Source organism: Mustela erminea, chromosome 17 (genome assembly GCF_009829155.1).
Source record: "Mustela erminea isolate mMusErm1 chromosome 17, mMusErm1.Pri, whole genome shotgun sequence".
Lineage (NCBI taxonomy): Eukaryota > Metazoa > Chordata > Mammalia > Carnivora > Mustelidae > Mustela > Mustela erminea.
This window is the reverse complement of record NC_045630.1, coordinates 19,482,032-19,502,353: the sequence shown is the minus strand read 5'-3', so window position 1 is coordinate 19,502,353 and position 20,322 is coordinate 19,482,032. Positions and strand designations below refer to the sequence as shown.

Sequence of the window (20,322 nt, the reverse complement as noted above, 5' to 3'; positions counted from 1 at the left end):
CCATTTAATTTATTTTAATGAATTTAATTTCAAGAACCATACTTCCCGGCTTCACCATGATACAAGGTAGGAGCAGCCCCCTCCTCTAACTCATAATGGCCACCTATATGTCATGTCCCATCGTCCATGCTAGAAAGCTTGTCCCTGGAGGGTCCTCGGATGAACCTATAGAAGGTTGGAAATCCCTAGCCAGTAGGAAAATTTGATGATGTGCTTTTTTTCTGTATGGATGATCCACAGTTTCTAGCAAACTCCTAAAGAGGCTTGTGATCAATCCCTGCCTCCACCTCCTGGAAAACGGTCGAGACCACTTCTTTAGGGGCTGGAGGAGATTATGCTGAGTGAAATAAGACAAGCAGAGAGAGTCAGTTACCATACAGTTTCACTTATTTGTGGAACATAAGGAATAACATGGAGGACATTAGGAGAAGGAAGAGAAAAACGAAGGGAGGGGATTCGGGGGGGAGATGAACCATCAGAGACTATGGACCCCAAGAAACAAACTGAGGGTTTTAGAAGGGAGGGGGTGGGGGATGGATGAGCCTGGTGATGGGTACTAAGGAGGGCACTTATTGCATGGAGCACTGGGCGTTATACACAAACAATGAATCATGGAACACTACATCAAAAACTAATGACATACTGCATGGTGACTAACATAACATTAAAAAAAAAAAGACCACTTCTTTAGAGTATCAAAGCTGAATTGAAAACTGGAACACATTCCAGTTATTGTTCAGGATATATGTACTTTGCCTTTCTGTTTTTCTGCCCATTTTGTTTAGTGGTTTCCAAACAAATGCACATTAAAACAAAACAAAACAACAACAACAAAAAACCTGCTGAGCAATTTGGTATTCTTTTCTACAAAAGAAGGATAACTACACGTCCTCTCTCCCTTTGTCAAATGGGAGGAAGGAACGAAGAGAGAGAGAGAACGAAGAAAGAACGAAGAAGGAGAGAGAGAGCGGGCGCCTGGGTGGCTCAGTGGGTTAAGCAACTGCCTTCAGCTCAGGTCATGATCCTGGAGTCCCAGAACTGAGTCCCATGTTGGGCTCCCTGCACAGCAGGGAGTCTGCTTCTCCCTCTAACCCCTCCCTTCTCAAGCTCTCTCTCTCAAATAAATAAATAAAATCTTTTTAAAAAAGAGAGAGAGAGAGAGGAGGGGAGGGAGGGAGGGAGGGAGGAAGGAGGGAAGGAAAAGGAAGAAAGGAAGAAGAGGAAAGCTACTTCAAAGAAAACACTTTTTTTTTTTTTTCCCAGGAACTGGTATTTATTATCAAAGTCATATTCAATGTCAACAAGATGCCACAACTACAAAAAAAATTGCGCACATTGCAATCTCAATGCAAACAGTCAAATGGAACCCCAGTCATTAAAAAAGTAATTCAAATTACCCCAAAAAGCAACTGAATTTTTTAAACATCTTTATACATCCAGCCAACAAATTAAAATGGTTAACAAGAAAAAATACAAATTCAGAGGTCTGGTTTCGATGTTTAAAAAAGGCAACTGCTTAAGCATTTCTATCGATTCGAACATCAATCTCTTGGCCACTCAGCTTCATCCCATTCATCATCCGGCAGGCTCTCTCAGCCACCTCTGGCGACTCAAACTTAACCACACCGCACCCCTTGGACTTCCCGTTCTCCATCTTGATGTCGGCATGCAGCACGTGGCCACATTCGTTGAATTTGTCTTTTAGCATCTTCCATGTAAAATCAAATGGGAGATTTCTCACAAATATCTGGCAGGCCTTCCTGGCCACCCCAGGAGCATGGCCTCCAGCTCCGCCAAAGGAACCTGCGAAGCTTCCTCCAAAGTTGCCACGCTCCATCTCGATGGCGCGGTCAAAGCTGGCACTGCCACCGCCACCCATGGCCAGGCCCATGCGCTCAATGCCGGCGCCTAGGGCTGGACCCATGGCAGGACCCATGGCAGGACCCATGCGCTCCAGGCTGTTGGCGCCCATGCGCTCCAGGCTGTTGGCGCCCATTCGCTCCAGGCCCATGCGCTCCAGGTTGTTGGCGCCCATGCGCTCCAGGCCGGTGGCCATGCGATCCATCACAGGGCCCATGCGCTCCAGGCCAGCCCCCATGCCTGCGGGCACCATGCGCTCCATGCTCAGGCCCATCCGCTCGATGGCAGGGCCCATTCGCTCCACACCAGAGCCCATGCGCTCAATGGTTTGGCCTACGCAGTCGATAGGCGCGGCCATGCGCTCAAAGCCGAAGCCCATGCCGGCACCCATGCGCTCCACGCCAGACCCGATGCGCTCCATGGTCTGGCCCATGCGCTCGATGCTGGAGGCCATGTGGTCGAGGCCCAGTGGACCCATGCGCTCGATGCCGGAGCCCATGCGCTCAACGGAGCCCATGCGGTCCATGACCAGGCCCATACGCTCGATCTCAGAGCCCACACGATCCATGCCATGGCCCAGGCCTGCGCCCATGCGCTCCATGCCGGCACCCCCAATGCGGTCGATGCCAGGGCCCATCCTCTCGATCCCAGGGACACTGCCTCCACCTCCACCATTTATTCTGCCCATGTTCATCCCTGATCCAAATCGACCCATGTTTTCCATACCACCACCAAAAGGTCCCTCCATGCCTCCCATTTTATTTATTCCAAATCCTATGCCTTCCATTCCCATTCCTGCGGGTCCTGTGTTTCCCATGCCAATGCCTTTATTCAGGTGATTGGCATCAATAGGCTGTCCTCCTGGGCCTAACCCCATGCCAATACCACCAAGTCCATGGGGAAGTTGCTGTGGACGCTCAGGAGGGAAAAAGTCTCCCTTTGGTAAGGCCCTCTCATCCATTTTCACGTGCATTGGTCTATCAAATAGCAGTTGACCATTAAACATAGATATAGCCTGCACAGCTTCAATGGACTGTTCAAAAGTAACAGTGCCTATTCCACGACTCTTTCCATCTTTATCCTCAAGAATGTCTGCTCAGACCACCACACCAGCCAGTATGGTATTTAGTATAAATACTTCCTTCAGTTTCTTCCAGCCAACTTTATAATCCAGATTTGCTACAAATACTGTGCTTCCAAGTCTTCCAGCCTTTTGCATTGCTCTCCTGGCATGTTCACCATCAGGATCTTCTTTGACTTTCAGTGGTCTTCCACTCAGACTATGCTTGTTTAGAACTTCGGCAGCTTTTTTCATGCTTTCTTCCATCTTGAATTCAACAACGGCACATCCCCTTGACTTTCCTTCAGCGTCCATTAAGAGCTCCACGTATGTTACCTCACCAACTTTTTCTTTAACCAGGTCTTTAAGTGACTGGCATTTCACATCAAAAGGTATGTTTGTAATGAAGGCTCTGTATCTTTTAGTTGGATTGGCATATGGCTCAAAGCGATTGCCTCCTCTTTTTATGTTTTTCTCCTTCCTCTTCTCATTCTGAGGAGGTCGCTCTCCTTCACCCTTCGGGCCCGGAGCCCCGTTGCCGCTTGGCACGCCGGGCGCGCCGCTCTCCTCCTCCATTTTGGTCTCCGTCGTCGCCACCTCGGCCGCCGCTTCGACCCCTGCCGCCATTTTCTCCGCGTCTGGGCTTTGTCACAGAAAACACTTTTATCTCATGTCAAGAAAAGAAAGCTAGCCTGGCTATGACTAGAGGTGAAGTCTTCAACAGCATCCCTTCACTTAACAGCACCATCACCAAGAGCCCCAGAATGCTAGGGTTCTACAGTCACCACATGTTCCCACAGAGAATTCCCAGAGAAGTTGGGTCCATTTGGGGGAAAAAAAAAGGGGGGGGGGTTACCAGAGAATGACAACCCAGCATGGAAGAGAACTTATTTTCATTTTCCCTCAAGTAATTATGGCTGGGTGTAATTCTAAAACAGTACCAAATGAAATTGTTCCGGTTAACCTCAAGCACTGGTGTAGACACAGAGAGTAAAGAGGGACAGTGTTTGTCTTGTTGAGGCTAAGCCCTTTGTTTCCTGGGAGTCTGCTTCTGCCTGGGAGCCATGGCTCATCAGGGCATGATGCTCTGTCCAGAGCAAAGGTGAAGGTGAGTGAATAAACACCTGACCTTCAGCTTCCTGGAGCAGCCTAAAATTTTACTGATGTTGTATCAGTTTTCTATTGCTGCCATAACAAATTGCTACAGACTCAGTGGCTTAAACAACACAAATATATTATTTTATAGTTGCATAAGTCAGAAGTCCCATACATGGTATGAGCAGGACTGTGTTCTGTTCTAGAGGCTCTAGGAGATAATCCATTTAATTGCCTTTTCCAGCTTCCAGAGGCTGCCTGTACTTGGCCTCCTGTCCCCTTCTTCCAGCTTCAAAGCCAGCCACACAGCATCTCTCTGATTCTGCTTCCGTCCTCACCTCTTTTTCTCTCTGATTCTTTTTTGCCTCCACCATTCACTTTTTTTTATTAAAGATTTTATTTATTTATTAGACAGAGAGACAGTGAGAGAGAGAGGGTGCACTAGCAGGGGGAGCAGCAGGCGGAGAAAGAGGAAGAAGCAGGCTCCGCACTGAGCAAGGAGCCCGAGGAGGGGCTCGATCCCAGGACCCTGGGATCATGACCTGAGCTTAGCTGAAGGCAGACGCTTAACCAACTGGGCCATGCAGGTGCCCCTCCACCTTTCACTTTTAAGGACCCTTTGTGATTCCACTGAATCTACTCAGATAATCCAAGATAATCTCCTTATTTTAAGGTCAGCTAATCAGCAACCTTAATTCTGCTCTGCCTGGAACCCGATTATTCATATTCCAGGGGGCATTATACTGTCTGCCATGCATAGTTATGTAAGCTATTGTAAATGTTGTATCCTTTATAATTTTATGAGCTGAACCATTTTCTTCCACCTGACAAAGCATGAACCAACAAGAGTATAGGACCTTTTGTGAAGGACGTGCCTTATAAAAATTTTCAATGCTCTTTTCAATGTCAGAAGCACTGAAACCGAAAGATTCTCATGGCCCTTGTCATAATCCTCTCTTCTATCAGCAAATATTTTTATCTTCCAAACAGTCACAGTAAATAAGATATGAGTCCAATGTGGTTTTCAACAAACTGCCTTTTTTTTTTTTTTTCCCCTAAACCCATAACATCTATACCATCCAAGGGTTTTCTTGCCTATGGGGTCATCAACACTCAATACTAGAGAAAATCTATTTAAACTCATCTGATTTAATACAAATCTTAGAAATGGCTTTCATTTTCTAAGAAATTCTCACCCTAGGGGGATATCCAGTATGTCTGTATTTTAAGCTAGAAAAGGAAACAAAGAAATGTTAGGATTTCCTGAAAGCTTTCCCACTATATGAACGGGATGAGCATCCTGGAGCCAACTGACCAATAAATCTCAACTTTCTCACAGATTCTAGAACAAAAGCCTCAATAAGTGAACCACTCTGTTTGTTTCCTCTTGATTTTGTGGTGAGCCGGAGAGGGGAGTTACTAAAATAAATAAAGAGAATGGCACGGCACTATTTTGACAAACTTTCCTATGTAAGTGATGGAAGTTAGATATAAAAAACGCTCAGAAGAAGCCAAAGTATAGGAAAAATCACATTATGAGTTCAATAGTAACATTTAATACATGTGTTACTGCTGTAAGAGACCAGCAAGTGGAGTTGACTTATGGTTACTGCTGTAAGATGCTGTGGAGCCCTAGTCTAAGGAAATTAGATTCCAGTATCCACTCCCAAGAGCTCTCTGTTCATAATTCCCTGACCTTGCACCTGAAAGAGCAGAGGGAAGATATTAGAGACTCTGCCTCCCATTAAAAGAAAAGGAAGTGGGGTGCCTGGGTGGCTCAGTGGGTTAAAGCCTCTGCCTTAGGCTCAGGTCGTGATCCCAGGTCCTGGAATCAAGCCCTGCTCAGCGGGGAGCCTCCCCCCGCACACACCGTCTGCCTCTCTGCCTACTTGTGATCTCTGTCAAATAAATAAATAAATAAATAAAATCTTTAAAAAAAAAAAGAGAGAGAGAAGGAAGTAATGGAGTCTCATGAGCACTGCATGGAAGCAGAAATTTAGGACTACTGGGCAAGTGCATAGTTCTATTCCAGAACTAAGTTAAAAAATTATTTTAAAATGAGGTTTAGCATCTCAAAAAAAATCTCAAAATGCTCATGATAAGAAGGTATTGGAGAGCTGAATGTATCTGTGTTACAATCTTTTGAAAGGTGTTTTACTATGACCACCTCACAGTTCCCGGGGCAAAAAAGATTTTTCTTCAAAGCGTACATTTGCTCAAGAAAATGAGAAGAAAGCCATAGAGAGGTAGAAAAAATATTGTCCAAAGACATATATGATAAAGATTTATTATCCAAAATATACAAAAACTCCTAAAATTCAATAGTAGGAAATTGAACAACATGATTAAAGAATGGGCAGAAAAGAACTTTCAGTTTCCAGTCCAGCACGTAAGGAGCTTACAAGTAGCCACTCCATCCTAACAACAAGTGAAAAGCTGACTAAACTGAAAAATGAACAACTATTCTTAGATCCATCAGAAAAGTGAGGTCATGGGCAAACCACTGTTCTTCATAACTGAAGAGACAGACAAGCAGATACAAAGAATCACAACTTATCAGAGCAGACATTCCATGGAAACCAGCGCCAGAGTAGGAAAACCTGAAATGCAATTACAGGTTGCTGGTGGCTCAGTGTGGACACAACTAAGAAAGACAAACTATAGGAGGACCCAGTCACAGATGTACTGCCAAACTTTTTTGAGTTTTACCTCCAGGAGACTGACCAGGTTCCCACAGTAAGTATCAGAGAAAAATCTCCTGGTACAAGGGCACCTGGGTGGCTCAGTCAGTTAGGTGTCTGGCTTCAGTTCAGGTGATGATCTTGGGATCCTAGGATCAAGCCCCATGTTAGGCTCCCTGCTCAGTGGGGAGTCTGCCTCTCTCTCCCTGTTTGCTCCCTCCCTCATGCTCACACTCTCTCTCTCAAATAAATAAATAAAATCTTTCTTTAAAAAGTCTTACATAAATAAACTAATAAAATCTTTAAAAATAAAGTCTCTTGGTACTTCTAGGAAGGGAAGGTGAAAAGGAGCCATCTTGAAATACACCAAGTATTCTGTTCTTTTTAAGAACACCTGCTCTCAAGACAAACTATTTTATCAGACCCTAATCTACTCAGGGAAAGGAAAAAGTCTGCTCTACACTTCTCTAGCCTTCCATGTGGGGGAAGGGAAATACCCATCTTGAAGCGCCCCCCCCCCCCACCATCCTTTCACTAAGAGAGGGAGGAGAGAAAAAAACAACTAAGCACTGATGAAGCTCAGTCCAGGGGCAGATATTCACCATTAGAGTGAAACCTAATCATAGGATTACAGAAAACTTCCCTTCCCCTACATTTCGAGTACCCTAGGAAAGACCAAAGTAAAATTTCCTTTTACTGGGTATATCATATCCACCTTTCATGAAAATATTACAATGCATATTAAAAGGCAAGAAAGCAAAACAAAACAAAATAACTAAACACACTGTGAAGAGACTGAACAAGCATCAGAACCAGAGTCAGAGCAGAAATATCAGATTAGGAATTTTTTAAAACTATGATTAGCTTCTTAGGGAACTGAAGGGAAGAAGTAGACAACATAAAAGAATAGATAATGTAAGCAGAGAAATGGAAATAAAGAATAAGAAAAGAATGCTAGAAATCAAAAACATCTTAACAGAAATGAAGAATGTCTTTTAGGGACCCATTAGTAGATCCTGTAGAGAAAGAATCTCTACATTTGAGAATATGAAAATGGATACTTCTAAAACTGAGAAGCAAATAAACAAATACAAAACACAAAAACAAATTTAAAAAAATCCTCCTCCAAAAGAATAGAATACCAAGCATTATGGGACCATTACAAAAGGTTTAACATATGTATAATGGGAATATCGGAAGGAAAGGAAACAGAAACAATATCTAAAGGACTAATGAAGAAGAAATAAATGATAATTTCCCCAAATTAATGTCAGACACAAAACCACAAATTCAAGAAGCTCAGAGAACATCAAGAGAGATAAATGCCCAAAACACTACACCTAGGTGTATCATGTTCAAACTTCAGAAAATCAAAGACAAAGAAAAAATCTTGGAAAAATCACAGCAAACAAAACAAAACAAGAACACCTTACCTGTAAAGGAGCAAAAATCAGAATTATATCCAAGTTCTTCTCAGAAGCTATGCAAGCATGAAGAGAGTGAAGTGAAATACTTAAAATGTTGAGAAAAAAACCCACCAACCTGAAATTCTGTACTCTTTGAAACTATCCTTCAAAAGTGAAGGAGAAATACTTTCTCAAATGAACAAAAACAAAAATCAAGGGAATTTTTAGCCAGTAGACCTGCCTTGCAAGAAAGGTTTAAAAAAGAGAAGGAATATGATATAGGTCAGAAATTCATATCTACATGAAACTCACACAAGAATAAATAGAGAACTTGAATAAACCTGTATTTGTTAAAGAAATTGAATCAATAATCAATAACCTTCCAAAACAGAAATACCAGGTCCAGATGGATTCCTTGGTAAGTTCTACCAAACATTTAAGGAAGAAATTATATTGATTCTCTACAATGTCTTTCAGAAGACTACTTCCTAATTCATTCTATAAGGTAAGTATTAACCTAATACAAAAACCAGATAAAAACATTAGAAGAAAACTAGAGACCAACATCTCTGAAGAATATAGATGCAAAAAATATCAAAAGAAAAAAATTAAATCCAACAATATAAAAAAGAATTATATACCATAACCAAGTTAGATTTATTCTAAGTATACAAACCTGGTTCAACATTTGAAAATCAGTTCATGTAATCTATAACATCAACAGTTAATGAAGAAAAATCACATGATCAAATCAATAGATACAGAAAAAGTAGATGACAAAAATCAAACATTCATGCATGGTAAAACTCTCAACAGATCAAGAATAGGGAAAAATTTCCTCAACTTGATAAATAATATCTACAAAAAAATCTACAGGTAACATCATACTTAACAATGAGAAACTCAAAGCTTTCCCACTCACATCAGGAACAAGGCAAATGTCCCCTCTCACCACTGCACTTAAACATTATTCTGGAAATCCTAGCTAATACAAAAAGCAAAAACAAAAAAGAAGAAAAGGAAATAAAAGGTACACAGATTGGGAAGAAGGAAATAAAACTATCTTTGTTTGCAGATAACATAATTATCTATGGAAAATCTGAAAAAAAAATTGACCAAAAACTCTGGGAATTAATAAGTAATTATAGTAAGATTACAGAATACAAGGTTAACATACAAAAGTTAATTGCTTTCATATATACTAGCAATGAACAAGTGGAATTTGAAGTTAAAAACACATAAACCCTTCACAATAGCACCTTCCCGAAAATAAAATATTATGTATAGATCTAAAAAAATGTAAAAGATTTATATGAGCTAAACTACAAAACCCTTATAAAATATATCAAAGAAGAACTAAAAGAGAAATGTTTCATGTTCATGGATAGGAAGCCTCAACACTGTCTAAATGTCAGTTCTTCCAACTTGATCTATAAACTCAATGCACTCTCAACCAAAATTCTAGCAAATTATTCTGTGGATATTGATAAATGGATTTTAAAGTTTATTTGGAGAGGCAAAAGACCCAGTATAACCAACTCAATTTTGAAAGAGAACAAAGTCATAAGATTGATGCTACCTGACTTCAAGACTTACTGTATAAAGCTATAATAATCGAAACTATATGGTATTGGTGAAAGCAGACAAAGAGATCAATAGAGCAGATTATATGAATGGATTTTCAAATGTCGAACCAGTTTGGTATACTTGGAACAAATCCAATAGAGCAGATCTATCTACCAAAAATAGATTCACATGAATACAGTTAACTGATCTTCAACAAAGGAGCAAAAGCAATACAATGGAGCAAAGATAGTCTCTTCAACAAATGATGAGTGATAGAACAACTGCATATTCACACTAAAAAAAAATGAATCTAGACACGACCTTACACCTTTCACATCAATCAACTCAAAATGGGTCACAGACCTAAATGTAAAACATGACACTATAAAACTTCCAGATGATAACATAGGAGAAAACTTAGATGATCTTGGGTATAACAATGTCCTTTTATTTCTTTTTTTTTTTAAGATTTAATTGTTTTATTTTATTTTATTTTATTTTTTCAGTGTTCCAAGATTCATTGTTTATGCACCACACCCAGTGCTCCATGCAATATGTGCCCTCCTTAGTACCCACCACCAGGCTCACCCAACCCCCCACCCCTCTCCCTTCCAAAACCCCAGTTTGTTTCTCAGAGTCCACAGTCTCTTATGGTTCATCTCCCCCTCCGATTTCCCTCAATTCACTTATCCTTTCCTTCTCCTAATGCCCTCCATGTTTATTTGTAAGTAATCTCTGTACCCAATGTGGGGCTCAAATCCACAATCCCTAATCAAGAGTTGTATGCTCCACTGACTGAGCCAGCCAGGTGCCTCAACAATGTCCTTTTAAATACAACAGCAAGGCACAAATCATGAAAGAAAATAATGATAAGCTGGACATAATTAAAATTTAAAAAACTACTGCACTGCAAAAGATAATGTTAAGAAATGAGAAGACAAGTCAAAGACTTGGAGAAAACATTTGCAAAACTCACATCTGATAAAGGACTGTTATCCAAAATATACAAAGAACTCTTAAAATTCAACAATATGAAAACAACACAATTTTTTAAAATGGGCAGAAGACCTAAACAGATACATTGCCAAAGAAGATAGACAGATGAGAAATAAGCACATGAGAAGATTTTTAGCATCATATGTCATTATGGAACTGCAAATCTAAAATACAGTGAGATACCATTACACACCTATCAGAATGGCCTAAATCCAAAACACTGACAATACCAAATGCTTACAACGATGTGGAGCAACAGGAACTCTTGTTGAATGCTAGTGGGAATGCACCTCTCTGTCTCTGAAAGACAGTTCAGCAGTCTCTTACAAAACTAAACATACTCGGGGCGCCTGGGTGGCTCAGTGGGTTAAGCCGCTGCCTTCGGCTCGGGTCATGATCCCAGGGTCCTGGGATCGAGTCCCGCATGGGGCTCTCTGCTGAGCAGAGAGCCTGCTTTCCTCTCTCTCTCTCTCTCTCTCTCTGCCTGCCTCTCTGCCTACCTGTGATCTCTGTCAAGTAAATAAATAAAATATTAAAAAAAACAAAAAACAAAAACTAAACATACTCTTCCCCCATGATCCAGCATTTTTGCTCCTTGATAAATTTATCCTAAGAAGTTGAAAACTTTGGTCCATACAAAAACCTATAGATGGATGTTTACAACACTTTCATTTTATTTTATTATTTAATTGCCAAAATGTAAAAACAACAAAGATACCCTTTAGTGGATGAATAAGTAAACTGTGGCATATTCAGACAATGGAATATTATCTGGCACTAAAAATTAAAGAGCTACTAAGTCATGAAAAGACACAGAGGAGCCTTAATTGCATGTTACTAAGTGAAAGAACCCAATCTGGAAAGGCTACATATTGCATGATCCCAACAATGTGACATTCTGGAAAAGGCAAAACTATGGGTGCAGTAAAAAAAAAATCAGTGATTTCCAGGGATTGGGTGGGAAGAGGGAAAGATGAATAGACAGAGCACAGAGGCTATTTAGGGCAGTGGAACTACTCTGTATAATGCTGTAACAATGGATGCACATCATTATACATTTGTCCAAACCCATAGAATGTATACCACCAAGTGTGAACCCCGATTTAACTATGGACTTTGGGTGATAATGACATGTCTGTCATTGTAATTGTAACAAATGTACCACTCTATGTGGGATGTTGATAGTGAGCAGGAGGTATGTGGGAACTCTCGGTACTTTCCACAATTCTGCTACAAACCTTAAATTCTATTTTTTAAAAAGTCTCTCTTTTTAAAGTACATATTGAACCCTCCTCACTGCCTTGACAGTAATGGTACGAGTCTTTAGATTTACTTGTCTGTCCCACCAAATGGAGGCAGATGCTGGGTAATGTTCATGGTTGTACCTTTCAACGCGAGGGCTCATAATAGGCATAAATAATACATAAACCATTATTTAGCCGTCTTGGACAGATAGTTCCTAAGAACCAATGGCTGATACCATTCCTAAGGATACAGCTGTGAACAGCAGAGGCATGGAGACAGCAAGAAATAAGAAAGATAAATAAAAAAGGGAATTTCCAAAAGTAGAAAGTTCCATGAAGAAAGAAAAACTGACGGCAATTTCTTAAACACTCCAACCACTATACTAAGAACTTTGTACCATCAAGCTTAAACCTCATAATAACTCTATAAGTATTAGGGTTATTTTTCATTCTAACACTATAGGCACGGAAACTGAAGCTAGTAAGATAAAGTAACTTGCCCAATGTTGAGCAGCAAGTAAGAAGTGCAAAACTGTAATCAAATTCATTTTCTTACTTCTGAGTTCATGCTCACTCTATTCATTACATGAATCCCCTAAAAGAAAGGCAGAAAGACCGCTTTTTCCATAAATATTCTAAAACTCTGAAAGGAAACGAAAGCATATTTGGCACTTACGACAAAGTCTATGGAATTAATGAAATGTTTTCAAGCTTTATATTAAGTTTCTAATTCCACTTAGTTAACACACAGTGTTATATTAGTCTCAGGTGTACAATGTTGTGAATCAACACTTCTGTACAACAGCCTGTGCTCTTCACAAGTGCACGCCTTAACCCCTACCACCTATTTCACCCATCCCCCCACCCCATCCCCTCTGGTGACCATCAGTTTGCCTCTCCAGTTAAGTCTATATTTTGATTTGTGTCTGTCTCTCACTTTTTCCCTGTTTGTTTCTTAAATTTCACACATGAGTGAAATCGAATGGTATTTGTCTTTCTCTGACTTACTTTGCCAAGCTTTACATTTGATCGACTCCTCTCTTCACTCAGCAAGGTGAGCTCCATTCTTGCTGGTTATTGGAACAGCATCTTTTACATCGTTACTACTCCAGGTGTTACTACACCAGATGTCAGAAGTACGGCTTTAAGATTACTATCGCCATAGTGGTAATATACTTGCATAAATCCTCCCAAGCTTTCTCATTTACTATACCCCTGTCCGCCAAAAAGAATCCTCGTTGGGAAGCAGCAGAGTCAGGTCAGTGATTCTGATCTGAGCACATCAAATAAACAGAAACACTCTAGACGCACAGACCCAAGAGTGACCTTGATGGTCCGTGGCCTTTTCAACCCCCTACATCTCTGGCCAACATCCAGTTTTGTTTGGGTAATATCCAGCCCCAAATCATCTCTTAATTGTCTCGGTCATAGAATCTAGCTCTTACACCCCAAGGATTGTACAAAGTCTGATTATATGCATTTATTTGTATAGGAATTTAATGTTACTTTCCCCCACTAGCCATTAAATATGAAGAGTACAGGAGTTATGACCAGTTTGTCCACCATTATATACAAGGCACTTTCTACAGTACATATTAAACATCTCGTAACTATCATTTGAAAAGACGAACACAGGGGCGCCTGGGTGGCTCAGTGGATTAAGCCGCTGCCTTCAGCTCAGGTCATGATCCCAGGGTCCTGGGATCGAGTCCCGCATCGGGCTCTCTGCTCAGCAGGGAGCCTGCTTCCCTCTCTCTCTCTCTGCCTGCCTCTCTGTCTACTGTGACCTCTCTCTGTCAAATAAATAAATAAAATCTTAAAAAAAAAAAAAAATCTTAAAAAAAAAAAAAAGAAAAGAAAAGACGAACACACAGGAATATTGATGTCCAAGTGAACTGCTCACAAGCATGTGAAGAGAGTAATGTAGTTTCCAGGGAAAGTCCACTAAGTAGAATTGAGGGGGATCCCCAAATCACCCTTTCTTTTAAAATGCATTAACAGATCATGGGAAGTAATATGGTACGCTTGGAAAAAGATTCCAACTCAGAAAGAGGTAGGTTTTAATTCCAGCTCTGCTAGTTACTGATTCAATGTTTCTGAGCCTCAGTTTTCTTATCTGTAAACAGAGAGGTAACGCGATGATAGATAAACTGAGACCAAGTCTGCGTAAATGCATGGCAAGAAAACATGAAAAGAAGAGATAAGCTGAAAGACCTCCGGAAGTAGTGTCGTCTCTGTGACCTAAGCAAGCAAATTCAAGTCAGACTGATCTTGAAGTATCATGTTTATGGATGCCTTTAACCTTTATCCTCTCCAAAAGGCCTCCACTGGGAGAGTTCACTGGAAATGAAGGGGTAGTTCACACGTGCTCAGTTCTTTCCAAACTGCAAATTGGGTGCCAACAGTGGCTAAGCAAAAGTTTCTGGAGACACATTCACCCCTATTCTGCTTGTCCCTGGCATTCTGATTACTTCTGATAGGAGAGATACAGATCAGAGAATGATCAGGAAGTGGCCCCAAAGTAGCTAATAGGACAGGTGTCTAAAGAAAAGTCTAGGTATGGGTATAAACATTTCATGGTCTTCCGTGAGGATCACCAGTTGAGGTAAATTTCTCCCTACATTTGAGCTTGGGTATTTTCAATGGGACCTAACTCCCTTACCTATTTTTTAATGGTATGGTGGGAAAAATGTATGTTTAAGTGGCATGTATGTTTGAAGTTAGGGAAAATAAAATCTCAAAGCATTAACACAAATAGCTGAGCCACAATTTGAAACTTTCTCTTAGGTTAAAAGGAAGCCAATGAGCCCTAGAATTAACTGAGCCATGGTGACAAGCACAGAAAACAGGATTTCTGGCAAACTGCTGATAAGCCCAAGCAAGAGAAAAAGCAAACACATGGAATTACTATATATGAATTCAAACCACTGTCTATTGGTCAATCACAAAGACTCATATTAGCAGAATGAAAAAAACTATAAAAACAAATTTTTTTTAACCACATAAAGTTCCATATGAGAAAAGCCACAGGATTGGAAATCTTAAGGAAAATCAAAGCTTGACTTCAAATAAGCTTTCTCCAACAACAAAAAACAAGAAACAAATAAGCTTTCCCCTGGGATAAATAAAGACTGTGGCATCTGCCTTCCATCCATTCTTGACTGGTTAGGATTAGCACATCCTATAATAACTTCTCAGTACTGATTCCACAAAAGATAAGCAATCTACTATTAAGAAACCAAGAGAAATCATAAAAAGTTTACATCAGAGACTCACAAACAACCCGACCACGATTTACTAACAAGAAAAGAGTGTGTTGAATTTATCTTCAGAGAAGGTAAGTCTGTGCAATTTAATTGCTTACCTCCCAATTACAGACATTAGAACTCCCAGCAACCAATGTAAGGACCCCGTGTTCCACAGTATCTGCATTTTGGTTAAAATTAAACAAAGATAAACATCTGGTCACACGATCTAAGTGAGTAGGAAATGGGGAGAAAGAAATATTCACGTCGAAGTTTGTATACACATAGACAAATCAGATTTTCACAGAAGCAGCACAATGAATGAGATTTACTTCTCTGAACCTCTACAGAACATGTTGGAGTTTGATTTTTACACCATCTTAAGTGGTTGCCTGCTTGTTTTATGAGTGTAAGCCTTATTTTGCAGTAAAATATTAAGTTCTCGGGGGTAGATTCAGGTTTTTACAGAGCATATGGAATTTGAAGGGTCCTCTCTAAGAAAAAGAATATGAAATTGTGGATACAAATTATGTAAGGCAGTATTGCAAGTGAGTGAGTGACCCTGAAGGTTAAGTACCAATGGCTTCACAGTAAATTCACAAGGGTGAGAACTAACCAAGTCTTGTATTTCTGTTTCATACTAATGCTGTCTTGCAGAGTACTGGGTATTTTACAGGTATTGAGCGCTCACTGATTCCACTCATTTCAGAAGCAAGCAAAGGATAGGACTAGGAGATGAAATTTAAGGCCAACCATGGCCTAGCCAAGCAGGTCAAGATAAATCTTAACTCTTTTGTTCAGTTACACCTTAAATGATAATTTGAAGTAAACTGAATTTGAATTCTGAATTCAAGTTCTGAATTCTGAATTATAAATCTGAATTCATGCTGATTGTGTTACTTAGTTAACTGTTATCCGGTTCATCTTTTAAAAATCCAAAATTGGGTATCTCCTATAATAGAACAAAGAGGAGATTTTAAAAATCATCAAATAAAAGCTGGATGTACGTGAGTCACAGACTAAACACGCTAGTTCCTGTGTGTATGTCCACTATTTATGATGAACAGCTGGAATTCATGTGCGTTCTTTTACTGACTACAGACATCTGTGGCCTATTATCAGTGGAGTTGCCCCGTAAGTAGAAGAGGTTGCCTATTCCAAAGGAAACTTGTAGGAGTTTTTGAAGTGCTGACCTATTTCCCCATACTGCTGGCCAACTGTATACTCCATATACTTCATTCTTTATATACACATGAAATAGCCAGAAGAAAATTCACATAATTCTCCAAGTTCTATTTATAGGTGTGAGATACTATACAAGCAAACAAACCATGAAAGATATGACTCACTAATCCCACAGATTCATACACCAGGTTTAACGTTGTAAGTGCTGCCATGCAAAAACACTACAGAACTTTCTGTGCTGAAGTCCAGAGTTATCATATCCAGATCAATGCATGACAAAGGACAGAGAGACATTTTGCCAATGCTCCTGAATATGAACATATGAATAACCATCGGTCCAAATGATGTCACTCTGCCTTGCACCGATGAGGAAAATATCTTGAGAAAAACTCAGTTATCAATAACCTTAATCACACTGGAATAGAACTTTATTATCACAGGCCTTACTTAAGACTGATAGATATGACCGCCCAAAAAATTGCTTTAAATGTCTCCATGAAAAATATTAATAAACAACTTTTATTTTTTTAATATTTATTTATTTGAGAGAGAGAGAGAGCGCATGTGAGTGAGTGTGGGATGGAGGGGCAGAGGGAGAGAGAAACTTAAGCAGGCTCTGAGAACCAAGAGTCCAACACCCAACCAACCGAGCCACCCAGGTGAGCCATTAATAAAGAACTTTTAAAACCAGGGACAGGGGTGTCTGGGTAGCTCATCCAGTTAAGTACCTGTCTTCAGCTCAGGTACTGATCCTGGGATCCTGGGCTCTAGCTACACGTTCAGCTCCCTGCTCAGCAGGGAACCTGCTTGCTTCTCCCTCTCCTCACCTCCCTGCTCCCCACCCCCACTGCTCATGCCCTCTCTCTCTCTCTCTTAAATAAATAAATGAATAAATAAATAAAACAAAAGGACAAATTAGAAAAATATGTCTAACATACGACCGGCAAAAAACTAATTTCATAATATTAAAGAATTACACTTAGATGATCAATAATTAGATGATAATAGTTCAAAACAAAAATAAGAAAAGAATATGAACAGACATAAACAGAAAACGCAAATGCCCAGTAAATGTTTTAAAGATGCTAAACCTCAGTCACAAATGTAAGAAACATAAACTTAAAAGCAATGAGCTATTTTTCAATGGACAGATCATAATAGAGATGGTTTCAATGACAGCGGTGAAAACATCCACAGTTCACAAGGGTGTGGGGAAAGCGAAGGAACAGGCAACTCTCATTCTCTGTGACAGGGGCGTGGTTGATACAGCCTTCTGGAGGGGGACTTAGCAATACCTCTCACACTTCAAAATGTTTATATATTTTGCCCCATTGATCACTCTTCTATGAAACTATCCTACAGAATTCTCAAAGATATATATTCAAAAACACTCTTTGCAGTGCTCAAAAAATTTAAAAACCAACTAAAAAACTAGAGAGACCTTAACTGCCCACCCACAGAATAATCTATTCCATAAATACTATAAAGCCACTAAAAAGAATATGGTAAATCCATCTATATGTGATTCTGAAATAACGGTATCTTACATTTCTTGAGCTTTCAATATGCTAGTCACTATTCTAAGCTTTTCAAATACGTTTATTCTCTTAGTAAACAAAAAATCTCTAAGACGGGACACCTGGGTGGCTCAGTGATTTGAGTGATGGACTCGAGGTCTTGGCTCAGGTCATGATCTCAGGGTCATGAGATCGAGCCCTACATTGGTCTCTGGGCTCAGAGGGGGAGTTTCTTTGAGAGTCTCCCTCTTCCTCTGCCCCTCCCTAGATTTGTGCTCTCTCCTGAATAAAATAAATAAATCTTTAAAAAAAAAATCTCCAAGATAGATAAATTTTTTTTAAAAAGTTGCAGAACAGACTGTGTACTATGATTCTATCTGTATCATATAAAAGATATATTTTTGACAAATATCAAATATGAACAAATATTATATATATTTATATACGTGTATGTGTATGTGTGTATATATATATGTATATATGCCCAGAAAAATTGGGGAAGAATACAAAAGGAATGGTAGACAGTGATTACCTAAGAGGAATGGGACTTGGGGGAAAAGAAAATGTTTACTTTCATAATTTTCTGAATTGTTTGAACTTTTCACTATATATGGAATACTTCCATTTTTTTAAAGATTTTATTTACTTGAGAGAGAGTGACAGAGATAGCAAGAGAAAGAATGAACAGAGGGAAAGAGACAGAGGAAGAGGGAGATGCAGGCTCCCCACTGAGCAGGGAGCCTGATGTGGGGCTTGATCCCAGGACTGAGCTAAAGGCAGACGCTTACTGACTGAGTTACCCAAGAGTCTCTATTACTTCTATTCTTAAAATGTTAATATGTGTTATCTGCCCAACTAGATTATGGTCTATTTAATTTTTTTTTCTACTTCTAAATTAAAAAAAAAAAAACCTAATAAAAGATATTTGGGACAATGTAGCAATATGAGAAAAACATGAATATTTCCTTTTTATACCCTTCTATGAGCACATGAGCGTATAGTACCTTCAAAATATTTTAAAAACCTACCTAAAAGTCAGCATTCAACTACTCCAACAAAAACGTCCTATCTCACTTTCTTTCTTAGGCAGGAACCCCCAGAACGTGAGGATTTAGATGAAAGCTCTCATGAGTCTAGAACAACTGACGGATGGCTTTCTTCCTCCCAATATCAAGTCAATTTAATAATAATTTATTAAAAGGTCAAGCTTAATTATAAATAAAGCCAAAGTGAGGGGGGAAATAGAATTATCAATGTGTGAATTACAATACACCCTGCTCTGCCATATGTAACATGGGACTTGACAACATAAACCCAGGATAGTATCTCTGTGCCTGTCCGCAGAGCAGTCGATGCACAGTGACTGTTCACGGTATCACCGCCATCATTATTGAAGCTCCCATCCACTAGCTTCTTCCTACGGGTCTAATGCTGAACTCCACACTTCACATACATTAGCATTTTTTTTAAAAAGATTTTATTTATTTATTTGACAGACAAGTAGGCAGAGAGAGAAAGGAGGAGGCAGGCTCCCCACTGAGCAGAGAGCCCGATGAGGGGCTTGATCCCAGAACCCTGGGATCATGACCTGAGCCGAAGGCAGAGGCTTCAACCCACTGAGCCACCCAGGTGACCCTATATTAGCATATTTAATTCTCCAAACAACCCAGTAAGATTCTTGGTGACTGATTATTTACTAGAATTTACTAGAATAACTAGAATAATTACTAGAATAAAATTATGAACATATGGAGAAAATAGAAACTGAAATCCGCAGGCAACTGAACCTAGATTTATAGCATATACTCCTAAATATTTTATAGATTTTTTTATAAGGTATTTCTACCAGAAATAGACCATAAAATGGCTCCTGAATAGCCTCCGTGCCACTTGTTCCAGAAGTTGTTCCTTCCAGGTACTCCTTCCTCACGCATCCCACTCCGCATCCCGAGTGCAGGGGAATCTGAAACGCACGCCCTCCCTCCGCAGAAAGCCTCCCCCCTCCCCCACTGTTTCTCTCCTCTCGCAAACTCCGCTGGAGCCTTACCTGTCCAGCAGCAGCTCGAGCACCTCTTTAGTGGAGGCAAAGCCTCTGTACGTTGACAGAAAGATGCTGATGTAGGTAAAGTCATTGTCCCCAAAAGCCGTCAACAGGTTCTCCACCAGCTTCTCCAAGGTTCCAGCTTTGATGGTCCTGATCTTACAGGTTTCGTACTGACTGACGGTATGTCCCGGAGGCAGCTGGTCCCCTTCAACCTGTACAATAAATTCATGATGAGGATCAGGCGAAAGAGCTCCCCAAAGTAAAACCCCAAACGCTGAGACTGCTGAAACACAGCCTGTCCCGTTTTCCTTGCTCTTATTTCATTTCCCGACGAGTCATGGAAGGCAGTTCTCCCACCTGGGAGGGTAATAGTGAGGTGGTGGGGGATGGGGTGGGGGGGGCGCTACTTTACTTCACGGTGGT

General features: G+C 40.2%; 2 protein-coding genes across 6 annotated transcripts in view; both read right to left on the bottom strand.

Annotated features, from left to right (window-relative positions):
- The window catches only part of RGL1 (ral guanine nucleotide dissociation stimulator like 1), a 223,102-nt gene that overhangs the window by 66,658 nt on the left and 136,122 nt on the right, over positions 1–20,322 (bottom strand). For all 5 annotated transcript variants that reach the window (XM_032319041.1, XM_032319044.1, XM_032319042.1 and 2 more), the window contains one exon: positions 19,903–20,111. In XM_032319041.1, coding sequence (XP_032174932.1) covers positions 19,903–20,111 — 209 coding nt within the window. The remainder of the gene's footprint in view (positions 1–19,902; positions 20,112–20,322) is intronic.
- LOC116576621 (heterogeneous nuclear ribonucleoprotein M-like) lies at positions 1,507–3,563 on the bottom strand. The gene is given in 1 exon segment (XM_032319046.1): positions 1,507–3,563. A coding segment is annotated over 1 exon segment (2,031 nt). The 5' UTR covers positions 3,548–3,563; the 3' UTR covers positions 1,507–1,516.